Raw genomic sequence first — 21,176 nt, 5'->3', positions numbered from 1 at the left:
AGGATATCTGGTCAGCTTGAATTTTGTGTATAATACTTTGTTCATAATGGAAGCTGTTTAGTTTATGATGTTAAAATCCCACTTTGTCTTTTAGGAATGTGTGTGCAACCAGTTTGTCATGTTTATATGGTTAAACTCCTGAAGCTTAGGCTTAGGGCTGCTGCTCCCAGGCCACCCTGATCAATGGGTGAGCAGCTTAACAGCCATGGAGCATATTTCACACAGGACTCACGAGAAAGAGAACTTCAATATAAGAGTTTATTGGGCAAGAAGCCTGTGTGAACAGGTCTGCACTAATGTTTTAAATTATTAATTTGCTTTCTTTTACTATTGTACTTTGCAATGCTATGTGTTAACAGTGATGTTAAAATGAAGCTATGGCTAGCCAGAATTTTCTTTGCCATGAGTCAAATTATTCTCTCAGAAGGCCAGATTATTATAAAATAATCTCACCAAAAAGTGTAAAGAGATTGTGAGCATGCTGGGGCAAGTAAAGAGAAAACAAAAAAAAACAAAATCTCTTGGTGGGTCATGTTTGGCCCATGGGCCTCTTGCCATTCATGAATTCAACCATGATAAAACTTTGTTTTTGGTGTTTCTTAAATTGGTGAACTCTACCAATAGTTCACATTGAATCCTTGATAAGGAATTCCTTCCACTTAAATGTACCAGTTCTATATATGTGACGTTCCAGTTCTACATATGTGCGGGTAACTGTGAACCGTTCCATCAGGAACATGATTAAAATAATTTAAATAACCTTTAAGTGCATTCAAAATGTAATTGTTATGCCCTTCCCCCTAATAGATTTATTCTGAAAAATTACAGTTTAGCTCGAGTTCAAAAGAAACAGAACAAAAAAATGGTTTAAAAATATAGATCTAAAAACCCCCCCCACACACACACAACAAAAACCAAACTGTATCCCTTTTAAGAAATCCCAGTACAGAAAAGTGACATAGAATTGGTTTAGAACCGCTGAAAGTCTCATTCATAAAGGCAGATCTGTGCTTATTTTTTACTACCGAGTTTACTGTGTTCAAGTACGTCAGCTCTCATGAGCACATGAAGCCCCAGTAGGTAAGAGGAGCTTCACTGATTTTACTGTTCTTCATAATTCGTCATGCTTACCCACACCTGGTGGGAAGCTTTGTCTGAGAAACACTCCCTCCATTACCTTCCAGAAGTTATGAGCATTTGGATTAGTTATACCATGGACTTCTCTCTGTCCTCGAATTGGGTGTCCAAATTGTTCCCCAGTAATTGTTAAGTAGACATTTGTGCCAATGTGCTTGAACCGAACAGCATCATCCCTTTCCCAGTGTGCGTCACTGCATTGCACTGTCCATGCATCCAGATCATCGCCTTCTCCATTATCCCCAAAAGCACTTATTTCCTGTTAAAATAAAAGGATAAATGCAAGATTAATGCTATGTTTAATTAAAATAAATGTAATTGAAGTTCTTTAAAATCTGTACACCACGCACACAGCAGATTATTAAAGTTGCTACTATATAAGTAACTATCTTTTTTCAACCCTTCTCATTTTTTAGCCTATGCTAAAGCAGTGAGAAGAGGAGGGGACTTTATAAATTGATTACAAATACAAGAATATACCTGCAACAAGAGATATCAAGAACTGATAGATTGCTAGCTCATCTTTTAGCTGGTTTAGCTTAAAAAGGTAGAACTTTAAAGGTAATACATTTATAAAAGCTTGAGGTGCAAAAACTAAATGAGAATGAAAAAACTTCCAATTCTTAATAAAAACAAAAAGATTGGGGACATAAATATTAAAGTTATACTTTCCCTTTTAACTATTCAACATCCATCTTCTAGAAAATGTAATTGTCAGAACCATAACCTCAGTATTAAAAATACCTCTAGAGCTTTGCTTGGTTTGTCAGAGAGAATTCTGGATTAGTGCCCTATTAGCAGAAATTAAGCTACTGCTACCAGTGATTTTGGGAAACCTTTCTGTCTGTAGATATTCACATTTAATGGTAATGTGTACCTGGTTGTTAGAGAGGGGGGAAGAAAAGTGATGTGTGTGCAAGTTCTTTCCAGTGTTCACATGGGTAAGCCGGACAGCTTGGCCACACTTGATGGGCTCCCCACGTGAGCAGTCTGCATCTGTCTTGCCCTTTATTCTCCAGTAGCTGTTGGCATCATCTGAGGCTTCCACACCAGTGACAGACTGCTGACCGCTACCTTTATGGGAAAAACCAAAACAATTATAATTCTCTCCAAAAATAAAATGAGGCTACATAACAATATATTTTCCAGGCGTTTACAGTAGCATTCAAAAAGCATGTAAGGGACACAATTGAAGAATACGAAATACAACTTCTGTATATGTTCCAAAAAATAAAGTGATTAAAAGTGATTTTAGCACTAGTTTCTTAAAGGAGCCTTTCTGGCAAAAATGTATCAATACTTTTTATTTATTTATTTTTTTTTTTTACATTTCCCATACCCAGCGGACAAGCATTCATGAATGACAGAAAATTAACTTGCATTTAGTAAATCAGTTGCTCTTTAAAAGGAACCCACATTTAAAAAGAAAGCTGAAATTCCAAAAGCATATAAAAGCAGCACTGGCTGACTGTTAACCAAATGAAGTTTCCAGAGCGAGTGATAGAGTGTGCCTATAAATAACGCGGGCGCTTGTGCATTAACTTGGTAACTGAATTTCACAAATAATGTCGTTTCATGCACTAATGTCTTCCTGCACCTGTAAAGATGAATGACGCAGGTGCTTCTCAAAGCCATAGGCCAAGACTCCCCTTTAAAGTGATACTGACACTAAAAAAAAAAAAAATACTTTTTAAAATATGAATGTACATTAAAAGTTACCTGTAGGTCAAGTTTTTTGCTGAGAGGTTGTAAGTAATTGTTAGTTGAAGTTTCTAAGCCTGACTGTTCTGCTAACCTGACTGTCCCTTCAAGTTTCTTATGCTAACGGATTCCTGCTGCACAAATATGGCAGCCCCCTCATACAGGAACATGGGGCACCAAACAGGTAATCTGTAGCATACAGTAGTTTCAAAGACTATGGCTGTATGGTGGTGGTGCTCTATCCAGAAACCTTGCTGCTTGACTTGGTTCCCTTATTCCATATAGTGAAGAAGTAGGATGGCACACACTGTTGCAATTGTGCTAAAACATAAGTGTTTTATTTGGATCCGTTTGAGATCCAAATAAAACACTTATGTTTTAACACAATTGCAACAGTGTGTGCCATCCTACTTCTTCACTATAAGACACCAGACAGGTAACGTAAAAGCATGGTGCACAAAAAGTCACGCAATTTCCCTCCCTGTCCCTAATTTGCATATGCAAATTAGGTTTTGGTTCGGCCAGAAGGATTCGGCCGAATCCGGTACCAAATCCTGGATTTGGTGCATCCCTAGTTTTAAGTTCTGGTGTCTGAATCTCTTTAAAGCTGATCCACTTGAAAAAGAACTAATTGCGGGGGTGATTTTGCACATAGAGACAATTTTACACAAATAAACACTTTTTCTATATTGCCTACCATAACTGCCACAAGTTAATAGCATTGTACAGTGAAACCTCAATTTTACATCCCCTGATTTTAAGTTTCCCCTCATTTTACATTGTTGTTTTGTGGTCCCACCTATATATTATGCATAATACATTTCCCTGATTTTACATTTACCTGGATTTTACATCTTTTTTTTCTGGTCCCTTGAAAAATGTAAAATGGGGGTTCTTAAAATGAGGGGATGTAAAATTGAGGTTTCACTGTATCTATGTTTCATTTTCTCAACACAAAACATTTTGTTACCCAATTAGTTTAGAGCCAGTCAGGCAATTTATTTGAATTACTACGTATCGTGGAAAGACTTGGGTGACCTGCTCTAAACCGCAAGGAGACCTGTGTGGGAGTTTAGTGTGGCATTCCTTTGCCTTTAAATGAGTCCTGATGTATGTGGGAACAGCACATTCTTACAGTTTAGGAGACGAGGAAATAACAGGGAAAGACTTGAGGGAGCTGCAAATCCACAAGAGCGTGTTTCCTTACCCGAGCCGTACTTGACGTCATGCGAATGCAGCCGCACGTTGTGCCGAGTGTTCAGCAGTTTTACCACAGAACCGCAGGTTACATATTCACCATCGTCCTCACTTCCTTGCCCCCAGTGCAAGATGTTGCACAGGCTCAACAGTAGGAAGACAAGCCCGAACTCACACAGCAGCATTGCTTTCCCGGCACCTCAACCGAGTCCCGCCGCCACTTCCTTCAACATCCCTCAACAACCAATCAGCTACGGCCAGCGAGTGAAGTAGGCGGGCACTAGCTAACACCAATTACCGCATGCCGCAACACATTTTCAACCTATGGTTAGCTTATTCGGCCGAGGGGCGGAACATCGTGACAAAAGCCGATTGGTACTAAAAAGCTGTCATTTCCCAGGTCTGCTCGAGGCTTCTAGACACGAAATAGCCAGTGATTGGCCCGCTGAGCGGCTCACTCTTGGCCAAATTATTAAAGTAAACACGTGACTGCAAGAAGTGACAGGAGGAAATAAAAACTGAATGACGCTGAAGAGAAAATATTCTTATTGCAATCATGTCAGGCGCGTCAGGGGAAACGGTCCTCAAGGGATATATCTTTTGTCTGTCCATAAGCTTTAGCCATGAGGAGGAACTGGTTATTCTTGTAGGCGTGACGTTGTGCCTAATCCTGAATTATTAAAGGAGACATATTGTGCATAAAAAATAAAAACGTACCAGTGCATTATACTCATTTAGATATAGAAGAATTGTGCTTAAAAAAGTAGTCTTTCAGGCTGATTGAATATTTCAGAAAAACCCTAATAATCCCTCCCACTTCGTGCTCCCTGAATTCCCAAGGCAGATCTCAGCTCACTGCACTATAGGATAGGAACCAATCAGCAGCTAGCAGGACCTGATAGGGAACTGAAGCCTGTCTGTGCTTGTTGAAGGTTGAATTTGTTGGTTGTATTTTTTCATTCACAGCTACAATGGTATAAACAGTGCCATAACTAGAGGGGGGCGGGCCCTGGTGCGTGACATGCAGCCGGGCCCCCGCCCCCCTCCATACACTGCAGATTCCAGTGGCGAGCAGTCTGCCGGGGGGCCGTGAGGGGGTGCGGACCCTGGTCCGCTCGCACCCCCTGCTCCCCTGGTAGTTCCGCCACTGATAAACCCACCAATCATTTTACTGTGGTGTAAATATAGAGGAAACAGACCCAGCAACAGCTGGGGGGTAGAAACCCTAAGGGCCCTGTGGAACTGATAAGCAGCTAAAATATATGTTCATGGAAAATTACTTATTCTCAGAGTTTAGGAGCTCAGTGATGTTGGTGTGGAGGCCAATAACTAGTTTTTCCACTGCTGAAAAGTTCACGTTGGAGAGAACTTATGTAATTCAGTATATAGATTGCAAAAATAAAGTTGATGTTTTGCACCTTGGACATCTCATTCTCTTCTCTGCTGCTCTTAAAAGGAAACTAGCCGGTAAAACACCTGCCAGGGTCGGGGCCGGTATTACAAATTTACCGGCAATATAGCTGCCGGTAATTTGTAATACCCTTAAGAAAAGGCCTTTCCCTCGGGTGGAAATTTACCTTTATTTCCTCATCTGGCCCTCGCGCAATGTGGCCCTGCCCCTTTTGCGTTGCGGCTCCAACTCTTTTTGCGGCACAGATCGCCCCTTTAGTTTCTGCCCCCCCCCCACGCACTGGCCGGTACATTTTTTTTACACAGATGGCAACCCTAGCAGCATGGTATGAGGGAGATTTAAAGAGTTAGCAAATCTCCTGCATGTCCCCAGTACTACTAAAAGGATATTCCATGCAATGTTTCGGGGTCATACCACCTTTATCAAGCTTGTTTGATAAAGGGGCATGACCCCAAAACGCTGCTCTCCGCATTAAATATGCAAAGCAATTTTGCTTACAATTAGTCCTGTGTGACTCTGGAATTTCCTTTTATGAGCATCATATGTGAGGTGGCCAAACCTCTACCTCAGTGCACCAGGTATCTGTGACCTTATTTAACTTAGGGTGTGTGAGAGCCGACTTTCTTGTAGTGACCCAGTACTACCAAACCCACTGCAATGCAGCTAGACGACATGCATCCCCTAAATTTCTGCTGCTCTAGGACAGGCCTTTGTGGCTACACACAAGTCCGGGCCTGGGTCCTGCCAGCCTGCACCAGGGCCCACTGCTGAATAGTTACAACTGTATATAGTATATAGATAACGATGACAAACAAAACACAATGTGCCATAAATATAAAAAGGCCTTAGTTAGTGTGACTACTCCTACAGAGAAAGAATATCCAGTTTGAATGTAAGCAATATTTTACAGTGGAGTTACATGCCATAGCAAAACATGGAAGCTTCCTGACCACAACCATATAGAACAGCGGATATAGATGGCAACTAAGTTTGCCACCTGGCTGATGCTTGATTCCAATGTTATTAATAGGAGAAAATGGCAAGATTATAGGATACATTTTTTTCCATTAAAGGTGGCAACCCTAATGGCAACCTTTACAGCCCTAGATAGTGAACTAGGTAACCCAACTGTCCCATTTTCAGAGGGACAGTCCCTCATTTGACAGCTCAACCCGCAGTCCATTGTATGTACTGGAAAGTCCAGATTTTCTCTGCACTAAACAGGCAGAAAAAGAAACAATGTTTTCTAACTTAATTGGCTTTTGGCAGAGAGCCCAGAACAGCCAAAGCAGCAGATAAGATACTTTTGTAACAATTTTGAGATAAGCAAATAATTAATTGTAACAATATAAGATTACAGGTCCCTTGGTAACAGTTAAGACTCACATCTTAAAGGACAATTCACCTTCATTAGCAAAACTGTAATCACTGGGGGGAAAAAACACAGAAATTTGTTAAAAATGTCATCACCTGCCTAATTTTGTAAAATGAACATGGTAATTAGGGGATGTGACAACAAAAATGGGCTTGGTCAAAAAATTGCTGCGCTGCAACTTTTTTGTCCCTCTTTTTCCCCCCCAAAATGTTGGGAGGTGTGGGTACTGTTCTGGGTGCTGTGACTGTGAGTGGTAAAACTATAAAGTATGGTGCGACAGCATCAACACGTGCAATCGATCGTCCTCGCGGACGTTCAAACAAGTGGGTGAGACCTCCCCGTTCTCCGGTGGGCGTGGCTAGAACACGTGCAGCGAGGCGGAGGCGTGGTTGTTGGAGAGATAGCGGGTAGAGCAGAGGCTGCTGAGATGCTGGCGGAGATGAGAGAAGCTGCTGAAAGGCACCAGAGCCACCGGGAGGCAGGGGAGGTGAGGGTTAAGGGTGAGAATGTGAGCGGCATGAATGTCCTGTAATGTCCACGGTAAGGCGCCTTAGGAATATAAAGATGCTAAAATTGCACTGCGCTGCCTGCGCTTATCGGTCTGTCACTTATAACATGACGCTGCAACCGGTCTGCGTTGCGCCCAAGCAGTGTCCCCGGCAGACATTGCTAATGCTAAGCATCGTTTTCTATATGACTCTGGCCCGTCTCTAGGGAGACTTTGCTGCCAGGCAGCCCATAGATGAGCATTGCAAGTCTCGCCTCCTGTCATATACTGTCTAGTGCAGTGATCCCCAACCAGTAGCTCGTGAGCAACATGCTGCTCCCCAACCCCTTGGATGTTGCTCCCAGTGGCCTCAAAGCAGGAGCTTATTTTTCAATTCCAGGCTTGGAGGCAAGTTTTGGTTATATAAAACCGAGTGCACTGCCAAAGAGAGCCTCAATGTAGGTTAAAAATCCACATAGAGCTACCAAATGGCCAATCACAGCACTTATATGGCACCCAAGAACATTTTTCATGCTAGTGTTGCTCCCCAACTCCTTTTACTTCTGAATGTTGCTCATGGGTTCAAAAGGTTGGGGATCCCTGGTCTAGTGTCTAGTACTGCCTGCACTCTATGTACATTGCTTGCGCTTTCTTGCTCTCGCCATGGTGTATTATTGCCCCTGCAATGTTGCTCTCCTCCTGCTGGCTCATTGCGCTGGACACGCAGAACAGAGCGCATTCCTGTGCTGCCAATTCCATTGCTCTTGGCTCCATGCGCTGCTCCTCGCCCTGCCCCTCACTGCTACTGTAACATGTGCTGCCGCCTCACTGGATAGGGCACTGACCTGCCTCTGGAACACACCGTGCTCTCTGCCTTATCTTTATCACTGGGCTGGTCACAGAGGGTGTGGGAGAGCTGCCAATGGCATATTTGCTAGTCCATATATCAGTTTTATAGTCGTTTTTTCCATTAGATACCTTTTAACGTTTTACTATTTGTCTTTCCTTACTCAGGATTATCTCCAACTCTTAATAACTATTATCTAACCCCTATTATTACACTGCACCTGCCTAATGCCTTCTTTAACTCTCACTGACTGATTGTAAGCCTGATTTTCTTGCTACTACTTGTTGCCAGGTCCTTAACACACACAAACTGGCTTTGTGTTATTAACATGTATTTATTAAGTGCCAATATGTTCAGCAGCATTGGACTATTTGAAGCATGCAAATTGCACACAGAAACTGATTCATACTGAAATTAAAAAGAGCTCTCTTCAATATGGATCACAAGCTAAAAGGAGATGAGTTATGGAACACTATGGTGTGCACATGAGCCAGATCAGGAGACCACAAAGTGGCCTTGAGTTTTAACTTTAGCAGGTGACTGTGGCATAAAGTGTATCGTGATGGAATGTTAGGCTAGATGAGGGTAAGCTTCTCTAAAGAAAGCAGGTGAGGCATCTTTAGCAAGGTCTAATGTATGTGAAAAGATAACGAGTAAGTTGATGAGGAGCAGATGGTTAGAAAGGTGGATTTGTAGAGATGTTTGTTTGGCAGTAGCATTTGTGATGTATTATTTTTAAGATAACTTTTGCTCTGTAGCTTCCCATTTAGGGTTGCCACTTCACCCCCTTAAGGGCTCTTACTGACAAGCGTTTTTACCTGCGCTCCCCTGCATTCGGTTTTTCTGCGTTCAGCCGCAGGGGAGTGCAGGAATAGACGCATTACATTTTTTCCAATGGGGCTGTACTCACACAGGCGCGTGTAGGTGCCGAACGCAGGTTGAGATGCAACATGCTGAATTTTTCTTGCGTTCGGCACCTACACGCACCTGTGTGAGTACAGCCCCATTGGAAAAAATGTAATGCGTCTATTCCTGCACTCCCCTGCGGCTGAACGCAGAGGGAGCGCGGCTGAACGCAGAAAAACGGGGGGGGGGAGCGCAGGTAAAAACGCTAGTCAGTAAGAGCCCTAAAACCAAACACTTATAGAATCCACAGCCTGCATGGCTAATTAGCAATTAATGTATATGCATGATGCAGACTGAACTGATATATGAGCAGCCATGCATCGAAACGCATTGCTAATTAGCCATGCAGGCTGTGGATTCCATATGTGTTAAGTTTTGAAACGACAACCCTGTTCAGAATAGAAATACATTTTGTCATGAAAGTAAACATAGGCAGCAGAGGAATCACTAAGTGTACTATTACACAATTTGGTATTTTTTACAATGTAGCCTCAGTTTAAAGGACCAGTAACATCAAAACATTTTTTTTTAAAAATGTATTTGTATACTACGAAAAAAAAACACCAACACCTTAAACTTTAAAATCGCAAAGTCTTTATTTAGCAATAACTTACTGAATCACCGCATGCACTCCTCTTCAGAAAAGGCATTCGGGTGATCCATCGTGCTGCACTCGGTTTCTCCCTGACTTCCTTATAGGCGATAGCCAGGGAGGAGAAATTGATCGCCGCACAATGGATTGTCGCCCGCGCCTTTTCTGAAGAAGAGCGCAAGCAGAGATTCGGTAAGTTATTTCTAAATAAAAATTAGTTTCTACTTAACGAAAAAAAAACACCAAGGCAGTTTTAACTTTAAATTTGCAACGCCTTTATTAAGAAATTACTTACTGATTCTCTGCTTGCACTCCTCTTCAGAAATGGCGACAGGGCAATGATCAATTGTGCGGTGCTCGATTTCTCCTCCCTGGCTATCTCCTATAGAAGGCAGGGAGGAGAAATTGAGCTAATTTTTAAAACTTTTTTTTATGTTACTGGTCTTTTAATAGTAGTCCCATCATCCAGCTACAGATGCTTTTTAGCATTAGTTTCAATCCATGTGTGTGTGTGGGTGAGCATGTCATGTTGTGGAGAGAGAGAGAGAGAAACAGAGGTCACAACACTTAAATATTTTTTAAATATACAATTATTTTTATTCATATTTTCTTGTCCTTTTCTATCCATGCAGGTCACTCCCATAGAGAATGTCTCAGGAACCAAGAATCAAACTGGTGGTCACAGGAGATGACTTTGGTTACTGCCCTCATAGGGATAAAGGGATTGTGGACTGTTTCCATGCAAAGGTTGTAACTAATGTGTCCCTTATTATTAATGGCAGCTCTGCTGCTAGCGCAGCCAGCCTAGCTCGGAGGTATGTAAACATCTGGGCTTTAGGGTGTTGCTAAGTAAATGGCTGAGGCACACACACACATATAAAGTACTTACAGACCTATACATGACATGTACCCTTATAATTATAACTTGTATTATAACTTATACTATAACTTTTCAAACTTTGGTTAGACACTGAACATAGCCGTTCTAAAATTCGATTTTTACAAGTGTATTTATCAAATGGTGAACTCTGTCTTTCATCCATTGCTAAATATGCTTGCAAAAATCCCATGAATAGAGTTAATGAATAGAAAGTGACCCACTACATGACCCATTTGGGCCAGCCTCCCCTCCCACCCTTGTGTGTGGAGGGAACGTTGCTACCAGGTCCGAACTGAGCATTGAAATAGGCCCTGGCATTTCAGGTACACAGAGGCCCAATCAGCCCCACCAGCCCACTAAATACTGACTTTCTATGGCACCTTATAGCAGCCCCTCTGGCATTTGCCAGAACCCACAGATTGCCAGTCCGGGCCTGGTTGCCACAGAATAGTTATTACTCTACACACTTCTGTTTTAATGTGCATGGGTGACTGCTAACGATCCTGGTTAAATGCATGCTATTTGGTTAGTAGTTTTTGACCAAAAATATCTAGCCCCCTAGACCAATTTTATGAAGCATGGGGTTTCCTTGTGGGCAAGTGGAACACATATGTCTAACATCACCATGAGCAAAATAATGTGTTGCTGAAGTGATCTAAAGTTGCCATCATTGGACTCTGGCGTTATGGGAAGGTGTTCTCTGGAATGAAGGAAGAGGGCCAGGGTGGTGTAAATATCCTGTAATAAAGAGAGACAGTCGTTTAGTTAATAAAAACATTTTTTCAATTTAAGTCCTGAGAGTGCGGACCTTCTTTGTGGGATATATATATATATATATATATATATATATATATATATATATATATATATATAGTGAGTTTTTTTTTTTTTAACTATACATGTATCCATTTTTCCCAAACTGCCAAAACTTTTAATTATTATAGCATCTCTTCAAATGTATCTTTGTTTTGTTTCTCTTCCTTTGCTTAGGTTTTTTAATCAAACTGTTGTGATAATTTAAAGGGGTTTTTCACCTTCCAACACTTTTTTTTTTTTTCAGTTTAATTGGTTTCAGATTGATCCTCAGAAATAGACTTTTTCCAATTACTTTCTATTTTCTATGTGTGACTGTTTTTCTAATGTTGAAGTATAAAGTTTCGGTTTTCACCTTCTAAAGCAACTCTGGGAAGGGGTCGACAACCCAGTAAACTGCTCTAAATTGATACAGTTCTTAGCTTTGTCCCTACGGAAAAGGCAGCTGTTAGAATTGATACAATAGTTGCTAATATTCCACAGATGCTGCTGAGAAATAAATAAACTACTGTAAATGTTGCAAGGCTGTAACAGTTCAGAATCGGCACCTGAATTACTGAGCTGCCAAACTCAACCAGACACAGGGACATTAAACTTTAAACTTATATTTTGAAAAACTGTAAAAAAAATAAAAAATGGAAAGTAATTGGGGAAAAAAAAGTATTTATTTCTGGGAAAATGATCTGAAAACTATTAAACTGAAAAAAGTGTTTGGAAGGTGAAAAACCCCTTTAAGGGTGAGTAAAACCACATTTATTGGGCGATGGATACCGGGATGATGTCAAGTGTGACATATGGGGGGGGCATATGTGCCTAGACTTACAACATACATCTATGAATCATGTGAGGCTTATATCTGTTCTACTGCACTGTTCTATATAGCTGCAACATCATTACTGTGTGTTTATAGAATATAATATAAAAATTGTCTTGTAGATATAATATCCCGATTGGCTTGCATGCCAATCTCTCTGAGGGACTCCCAGTGTGTGCAGAACTCAAGCAGAATTCATCTTTAATAAATTTCAAGGGTGTTTTTCATGGCAAAATGGGAATCAGGAAAATATTATCTCAAGGTCTCCTTGATATGTTGGAGGTAAGATCTTCATTTAATACCAGAGTATGTAAAAAAAAAAAGTAAAACCATTGTATTCACAGAGCTATTTGTTCTCATTCCTTGAGTGCCAGGATTTCTGGGAGTGTAGCACTGATTTTTCTTCTTGAATTTCAGGTCAGAAAGGAGCTATGTGCACAGATCAAGCTTTTCCGTGAGCTGACTGGGATGAACCCACAACATATGGATAGCCATCAACATGTTCACGTGCTACCAGGTGATATACAAAGGCTCAGAGCAGAAATAAGCACAGGTTTTACTTTACGAATTGATGTTTTTGCTTTGGTCATGTGAAAATAATATTTTTAGATTTACAATCCCATTACAAAACTTGACCCACTACTACACCTAGTGTGCTATGAGGATTGGCTGATTGAGTAGTCACATGGTGAAACTCCAGTATCCTTCTTTAGAGAATGTTCCTATCAATGTTCTAGGCAGGTTCCTAGAAGGGATGTCCCGAATCCACAGTTTTAGGATTCTCCTGAATCCTTCACAAAAGATTTGGTTGAATACCAAATCAAATCCAAATTTAATATGCAAATTAGGGGGATGAGGGGTGAAATAGAATGCGTACTGTTAAAAAACTACTTCCTTAGTGTGAAGAAAAGTCACATGATTCGGTTTGCCCAGGCACTTGTATTTGGCCGAATCCGAACCCTGCTGAAAACGGCCAAATTCTGAACTGGATCCTACATTCAGTGCATCCCTAGTTCCTAGAGATCATGGGTTCATTTACAAACATAGGTGCTAACTTGAATAATTGCTGTTGTCCGTGACCGCATTCATTTTGAACAGTCTATAACAAGTTAGAAAATGGAAGCAAAGAACTAACAGGTTGCTACTGGCAACAGCACTATGTTTGTAAATAGGTTCAATATCCCACAGTTTTACCTAAAGCTACATCATTAATAGCATGCACTATTAATAAGGTGGCAGTAGCATCAATGGGGACTGTCTGGCATATATAGTGAATGGATTTGGTTAGTCAGTTTGTTTGCACATTGTAAGCTGATGCTTGTTGCTATAAGGGGCAATTCATATATTATAGCATATATAATATATTATAGCATGTGTTTTCTATTGTGCTATGGCAATTGCAAAATTCTGTGATATTTTCAACCCACCAATAGTCAGCTTTAAACAAAATATTACAAGCAGCTTTACAACTGTATTAGTGTATACTGAATCTTGTTGTCTGATATTGTGATCAGGAATTCGAGAGGTGTTTGCTCAAATACTAGAGGAAAATAGGATTCATTATACTCGAATTCCTGTGCAACTCGGTCTGTACAGATGTACCTGGATTCCTGACACATTAATGGAGTTTTACAAAGGGGTAGAGGAAGATGCCATATATGCAGTTGAGATTTTTAAGAAGCACGGAATTAGGTAAGACACTAGCCTAAAGCAAACATATCATTATCTTCTTTCCTTTTCTCCTTCTGACTTACCATCCCTAGCATCATGGCAACAACGTGTGCTAAGCTTCAATAACCCAGTTATCTTTTTCACCTGCCACTCTTATCATTGACTTTACTGACAGGTAATTTAACCATATGTTTTATTTTCTATTGTACAGTTTGGAAGTATTTAGAAGTGAATGTTAAATAGTTTCCTCTTGCTTAGCTTTCGTATACGTCTAACATTCTGAGATTTGTATAAGCTTTCAACCCTTAAGGTGGCCATACATGTATGGGGGCCCCCGACGGGCTTCCACGATCGAGATCTAAATCCCGTCGGATCGCGGCCGCATCTGTTCGTTGATGCGGTCCAGCGATCCGATCGCCCGTTCGCTAGGATCCGATCGTTGGGCCCTAGGGCCCACGATCGGATCAGCCCGATATTGCCCACCTCAAGGTGGGCATATCGGAGGGAGATCCGCTCGTTTGGCGACATCGCCAAACGAGCGGATCTCTCCATGTATGGCCACCTTTAAAGGAAAACTATACCCCCCAAACAATGTAGGTCTCTATAAAAATGAAGCATTTTCATAATAATATACTTTTCTAGTAGTATGTGCCATTGGGTAATCATAAATAGAAAATTGCCATTTTAAAAAACAAGGGCCGCCCCCTGGGATCGTAGGATTCCCTGTACTCACAAACATACCAACAAACCATACATGTTAGGTCACATGAGCCAATTAACAGACAGAGTTGTGTCTTTTGCTTCCACACTTCTTCCTGTTACAGTTAAGAGTTGTAGTATTTCGGGTCAGGTGATCTCTGAGGCAGCACACAGACCATCACGAAATGGTGGCTCAAGGCAAGAGATGTAAAAGGGCAATATTTACTTAAATATATATTCCAGTTTGGTAAGATTCTTTAATATGCCACTTAATATGATATGAACTATCTGTTGCTTAAGTGTTCATTTTGGGGGTATAGTTTTCCTTTAATTCACAAATCTCTTACAAATCCCACTCAGTGGGGAGACTGTGTCAAATAAGATTAGGACATTATTCCCTTTTACTGTCTTCTTCTGGCCTGAAAAATTCCCAACTACTCATTTTAAATTCTGGCTGCCTCACTGCTACCTGGTTGCTAGGGTAATTAAATTATAATCAAAAGGTGCCACAAATAACTGATGTTGATACACTCGCCAAGTAGAAAATGTGGTCCTGGTGCACCAGCCTCAGACCCAACACAAGACACTACTTTCTATGTGTTGTGACAGGATTTTCATTCATATTGTATATTAGAAAAGTGAATGTAACCCATATGAATAGTTGTTTGCTGTAAATTAACCAGATATCATTGGATTATAGGTGGCCTGATCTCTACATTGGTTTAAGTACTATGGGGAAGAACATGTCAACATATAATATACATGAAGCCATCAGGCATGGGGTTTGTTCTTGGCAAAGCACTATTGCAACACTACCTGACATCACCAGAAGTGTGAGCATTGAGCTGATGACCCACCCAGGGTACCCTAGTATTCCTGAAGAGGGCGGATGCGGAGAGGGCCCGGATGACTTCTCCCAATCTTTAGACCGACTCCATGAGTTGGAGGTGCTGAAGAGCACATCACTGCAGAGTTTCTTCCTAGGGAATGGAGTGCAGCTGTGTGCATTCAGAGATCTATGACTTTTTATAACAAATATGTACAGACATGGTTAGTATTGCATTAAATTACTCCATTATACACCGTTGGAGTGTGATACTTACATGACTAGTCCCAACAACTTTATGACATTTAAGACATTTCTATATGGAAATATATAATATTTAAATAAATACAGTTTTGTTTTGCTCACAGCATTTGAAGTCTTTTGCTTGTTTCCCACAAATGTGGGACCTGACCCCCAGTATTAGACTTTATGTACTCAAGCTCTTCTTTCACCAAATCCCAATTATTGCAGAACAGGGTTACAGTTTTATAAAAAAGATAGTTCCAGCTGTATTCTGGCAGGAGAAGATTGTGTTGGCACATTTTGTTTTTGTAAACTTATTTGTTTTGTTGAACCTCCATCTGCTTTTGTCTGCCACTGGATGAAGTGTGTACGGGGGTGACCTGAGAGACAAACGATTAAAAGTATACCGTTGTGGGGAAAACGTTTTTTTTTTAAAGAGCAAACAGATTTTTTTTATGTTTAATTTTGAAATTTGGCATGGAGCTAGACATATTGTCAGTTTCCCTGTTGCCCTCCCTCAGATTATGTGACTTGTGATTTGATAAACTTCAGTCACTCTTTTCACTGCAACACTGCAAATTGGAGTATCACCCTGCCCATTACCTCTCCAGCCACCTATTAACAGAACAATGAGTATCTAACCAGGTAGCAGCTCCCGAACACCTCTGCTGAAGGTTTTGTTTGCATTGCCAAAGTGCCTCATAAGTAAATGGCTTGGTAGATCTGTTTATATGTGGCTGAAAGCTTGCTACGTTTCCAGAACACTGTGGCAGGTGTGGGACAAACTATTATCTTTAATAGGGCCACATTCTCTTTCTGTGTGAGAAATGGCAGTTCAACATACACCGGTCCAGAATCATTTCAGTTTATTTCACCAATAAATGTAAATATCCAAAAACCATATCCAGTGATAATATATTTCAGTGACTTAAACCTAATAGTCAAACTGGTGACACACATAAGGCTGTTCTAAAGAAAAGATGTAATTACAGTATATCACGGATACTCCTGGTTCCTATGGATATGGAACTTGTACACAGTTGATTTATTTGCAATAGTTGCTGAGCTCTAACTTTGGAGTATATACTCAAACAACTTTTTGGCAATGGCACAAAAAAATTTGGGTGTTTTGGCACCTAAGACTTTCAGTAGCTCCAGGTAGGGTTGCCACCTGGCCGGTATTTACCTGCCTGGCCAGTAAAAATGATGGTTGATCCCAATGTTATTAATAGGGAAAAAAAGTATATAGGAAGGCCGGTATTTTTTTCCAGAAAAGGTGGCAACCCTCGCTCCAGGGGGCAAGAAGAAATACTAAAAATTGCCTGATCACCTCTAAAACAAATATCTGAAAGTGTTCCAGAAAGCCTTTATAAGTCTCTCTTTGTAAAGGCAATTAATATTTTCATTCCTCTGTATAACATCACAACATACATGTTGGTGGTTTTAAGGAGAATTGTTCTAACCTGATATAGGTGCTAGTGGAGGAGACAAGGAAGGCTGCGGTCCAGGCCCGGACTGGCAATCTGTGGTCTCTGGCAAATGCCATAGGGGCTGCAGTAAGATACCATTGAAAGTCACTATTTAATGGGTTGGTGGGGGCTGTTTGGGCCTCTTTGTAATTGGAATGCCAGGGCCTCTTTTGACTCCTAGTCCAGACTTGCTGCTGTCTGACATTCAGAAAGCAAAGGGGTGGTTCGTTTGTTGAATGCTAGAAAAAAATATGCATGTCTATGGCCATATAATAATCTCTCTGATGCTTTATTTACAAGTAGGTCCTTCCAGCTAACACGTGGGCACCCATTTCAATTATTAGAAGGAAGTTAAAATGTTTGGAATTTTTTATTTTTTTTTTTACACTGAGAGATGTGGAAGTTGTGGAATTCTCTCTGAATCAGTTGTACAGGCTGATACATTAGATAGCTTTAACAAGGGGTTGGATGGCGTTTTAGCGAGGGAATACAGGGTTATTGAAGATAGCTCATAGAACAAGTTGATCCAGGGACTGATCCGATTGCCATCTTGAAGACTGGATTTTTTTCCCCTTTGAAGCAAATTGTAGAGGCTTCATATGGGTTTTTTGCCTTCCTCTGGATCAAATAGAAGTTAGGCAAGTTGTTTAGGTTGAACTTGATGGACGTTTCTGCCTCACTGCAGAAGCCGTCCGACTACTGGTATCTACTCTGGGTTCTGATTTATACATGACATTTTCTATTTTTTCAAGGGCAATATATTACCCTAACGAGTGAGATACTGTAATTATTTATTTGAAAGAAATAAGTCCTATGACATCAGTACTGTTATCTTGCATAAAACAGTGAGTGAGTCAGTTCTTTGTGTCATTTATAAGTCTTGTGGGACTTCAGCCTGTCTATCCGTGAAATAAGCAACATATAATGGGAATTGCTTACTAAGGTAATAGGAACATTACTTAACGGACACTTGCTCCTTATGTGGCTATATACTGGATTTGCTATAATTTTGGGATCATCTTGTTATATGAATCATGAAATGAAATCAGACTGCACAACAAACTAGAATAACAAGATAAGCTTTTAGCATGACTATGAGGAGGAGCAGTCTACTAAAGTTGTGTTCAGCATAATGGCAGTCAGACATATCTAACCTGATACTGTTTTTGGTAGAAATTATATTTCTTCATGGCAAATAATTTACTAGTAGGTGTAGTAGAGTAATATAAAAGCAACAGAGCCAACAGTCATGACATGCTGCTGATTCTGTGTAACTGAATCATTAATTGAGGCTTGTTTCAAATAGATTGTTCCAAATAATAGCAGTGCAGAGTTCAATTATTGAGGTCATTCATTCTGTGAAAAAACATCAGCTATTTAAACTGGATTGTTCAGAAGAACAGCGTACTTTGATTTAAAAGTTGATTGGAGAGGGGAAAACATTAAGAAGTGCAGAAAATGATAGGCTGCTCAGCTAAAATGATCTCAAATGCATTAAAATGGCAACCAAAGCTTGAAAGATGTTGAAGAAAACTGAAAACTACCTTTTGAATGGATAGAAGAATAGTCAAAATGGCAAATACTCAGCCAATGATCAGCTCCAGGAAGATCAAAAAAAGGTGTAAAGTTACCTGTGAGTACTGTTACAATTAGGACTCCTAGGTGAAGCCAAGAAGTTCCATTGTTAAAACAGACGTGCTGAAGAGGTTACAATTTGCCAAAGAACACATTGACTGGTCTAAAGAGAAATGGCACGACATTTTGTGGATTGATGAAGGCAAAATTGTTCATTTTGGGTTTAGGGGCCATATACAGTTTTTCAGATGACTCCAAACTCTGAATTCAAGCCACAGTAAACTGTGAAGTCATTGAAGCATGGTGGCACAAGCATCATGATATGGGGATAGTAACATAGTAAGTTACATTGAAAAAAAGACACACATCCATCAAGTTCAAACTTTTTTTTAGCCTGCCTAACTGCCAGTTGATCCTGAGGATGTCTCTCATACTATGGTGTTGGGCCTATTTTACTAGTTTCAATACATCAAAATACTTGAAGAGGTCATGTTGCCTTATGCTGAAGAGGAAATGCCCTTGAAATGGATGTTTCAACAAGACAACGACCCCAAACACACCAGTAAATGAGCAACATCTAAGTTGCAGACCAACAAGATTGACGTTATGGAGTGACCAGCCCCATCCTCAGACCATAATTGAATAGAAATTTGTGGGGTGACGTCAAAAACAGTGTTTCTGAAGCAAAACCAAGAAATGCAGAAGAATTGTGGAATGTAACAGGTGCCAGAAGTTGGTGGACTCCATACAACACAGATGTGCAGCAGTTCTCAAACACTGATTATACAACTAAATATTAGTTCAGTCATTCAAAGGAAAGCAAAATCTTGAAACATTTCAGTTTGTAAAGAAGAATGCAGACACTGCTATTTTTTTTTTGGAACAGCCTAATATTCCCTCTTCTTTACTTTCTGTAAAGGAATAAGACAAATTTGATACATTTTTTTCATGTTTTGATTTGGAATAGAATGTGCAGTGTTCCCAATGCATTTGTGTGCATGGAATAAAAACTAAGGATTTTGTTTTTTTTTCATTTTTTAAAACATACTGCTATTCTGAACATAACTGTACTTAAAGGACAAGGGAAGTCTAAAATAGAATAAGGCTAGAAATGCTGTATTTTGTATACTAAACATAAGCATGAACTTACTGCACCACAAAGCCTAATCAAACAAATAATTTATGCTTTCAAAGTTGGCCACTAGGGGCTGTCATCTTGTAACTTTGTTATACAGCTTTGCCTGACCCTGCACAAGCTCAGTGTGGTCTGGGCTGCTTAGGGATCGTCGTAAACAAAGCTGCTTGAATTCTACATGGCTCGTAAGTAAGACGGGGCTCCCCCTGCTGTTCATAAGTACAGTATGATTGTTTCCCTGCTCAGTAGTTAGGGACCATCTGACAATTCCTATCCACAGCAGTAAATGAAGGGAGAATTTCACTGCATACAGTCAGGTTTCTTATAAAAACGGTACACATTTTTTTATTAAAGTATATTGGAGATAGGTTTCTTTTTCATTAAAGAAAGTAAAAATGGGATTTTATTTTTTTGCCTTTCCTTGTCCTTTAAGGTTTCTTTATAGCTTTAATACAATGCACTGGCTGGGACAAAATAGCCCATAGGTTCTGGGACCCAGTTCTAGTCACCAGCATATACAGCAGATCTTACTAACCATCCATTTATTCTGCAGTATGGGTATTTAGAAATCATGTTCTGTTCATGGACTGATTGAGGCTCAGTTTTGCATATGCTGGTTATTTGCAGTGGAAGATGGTAGTGGAAGCATCCTTGGTAACCGCAGACCATGTATAGAGCAGGTTACTACAACACAAATTAGCCATTGACAGGAAACTTATAATTTGCTTTGTAACTAGGTCACAGTCTTGTGATGATTTCACCTGTTTGTCAGAAACCACACTGCACTAGTTCATTTGCCCACTGTTCCTAGTTATTAATCAGTATTGCGCCTAAAGCTACTTGCAGTTTTGGATAACCCTTTCAGTGCAAGAAAGATTGTGGATTGTTTCCAAGCAGACATCCCCTCTGCACATTTCATAATTCTGGCACATCCCCTACTTTAGCAAAAGACTACAGGTATAGGATCAGTTATCCGGAAAGTTCCGAATTACGGAAAGGCCATTTTCCATAGACTCCATTTTATCCAAATATGATCTCCCTTTTCTCTGCAATAATAATCCAACTAACATACAATTAATCCTTATTGAAAGCAGAACCCGCCTATTGGGTTTATTTAATGTTTATATGACTTTCTAGTAGACTTAATTTATGAACATCCGAATTACAGAAAGATCCATTATCCAGAAAGCCCCAGGTCCCAAGCATTCTAGATAACAGGTCCCATACCTGTACACCATAGTCACCAGTGCTTAATTATTTCATTTTGTTTCATGTCATGTAAAAAAAAGTCTAGCAGCTGCCACTATTAAGTTTTATGCACAAAAAACACTAGGTTTAGTCTATATATCAAAAAATCCATTAAAAGCAAGGTATTTTTTAATAAGCACTTTTAAGTCA

At 40.1% G+C, this 21,176-nt stretch overlaps 2 protein-coding genes across 4 annotated transcripts; one reads left to right on the top strand and one right to left on the bottom strand.

Moving 5' to 3' along the window:
• Window positions 1-767: 767 nt before the first annotated feature.
• Window positions 768-4,266, bottom strand: sdf2l1.S (stromal cell-derived factor 2-like 1 S homeolog). Its single transcript, NM_001093462.1, is given in 3 exon segments — window positions 768-1,396; window positions 2,015-2,211; window positions 4,046-4,266. Coding segments are annotated over 3 exon segments (657 nt in total). The 5' UTR covers window positions 4,221-4,266; the 3' UTR covers window positions 768-1,111.
• Window positions 4,267-7,070: 2,804 nt separating this feature from the next.
• Window positions 7,071-15,723, top strand: ydjc.S (YdjC chitooligosaccharide deacetylase homolog homeolog). 3 transcript variants are annotated; one of them, XM_041580303.1, is made up of 6 exons: window positions 7,071-7,361; window positions 10,286-10,468; window positions 12,283-12,442; window positions 12,578-12,677; window positions 13,924-14,006; window positions 15,231-15,358. In XM_041580303.1, exons 2-5 carry the CDS (start codon window positions 10,302-10,304, stop codon window positions 13,992-13,994), a joined length of 498 nt encoding a protein of 165 aa, XP_041436237.1. In that variant the 5' UTR covers window positions 7,071-7,361; window positions 10,286-10,301; the 3' UTR covers window positions 13,995-14,006; window positions 15,231-15,358. The 3 variants fall into 3 exon arrangements, with proteins under 3 accessions (XP_041436237.1, XP_018099603.1, XP_018099602.1); XM_018244114.2 differs by lacking the exon at window positions 13,924-14,006 and adding an exon at window positions 13,675-13,852 and having other exon boundaries at window positions 7,104-7,308; window positions 15,231-15,723; XM_018244113.2 differs by lacking the exon at window positions 13,924-14,006 and adding an exon at window positions 13,675-13,852 and having other exon boundaries at window positions 7,104-7,361; window positions 15,231-15,723.
• The last annotated feature ends 5,453 nt before the right edge of the window (window positions 15,724-21,176 follow it).

This window comes from Xenopus laevis, chromosome 1S (genome assembly GCF_017654675.1).
Source record: "Xenopus laevis strain J_2021 chromosome 1S, Xenopus_laevis_v10.1, whole genome shotgun sequence".
NCBI classification, from domain to species: domain Eukaryota; kingdom Metazoa; phylum Chordata; class Amphibia; order Anura; family Pipidae; genus Xenopus; species Xenopus laevis.
This window is presented reverse-complemented; position numbering and strand designations above follow the sequence as displayed.

Excerpts from the sequence above, each read along its gene's own strand:
- ydjc.S (XM_018244114.2), top strand. The coding sequence starts at position 10,302 with ATGTCTCAGGAACCAAGAATCAAACTGGTGGTCACAGGAGATGACTTT. Across the intron at positions 10,469-12,282 it reads GCAGCCAGCCTAGCTCGGAG|ATATAATATCCCGATTGGCT; the intron begins GTATGTAAACAT and ends ATTGTCTTGTAG. Across the intron at positions 12,678-13,674 it reads ACATGTTCACGTGCTACCAG|GAATTCGAGAGGTGTTTGCT; the intron begins GTGATATACAAA and ends TATTGTGATCAG.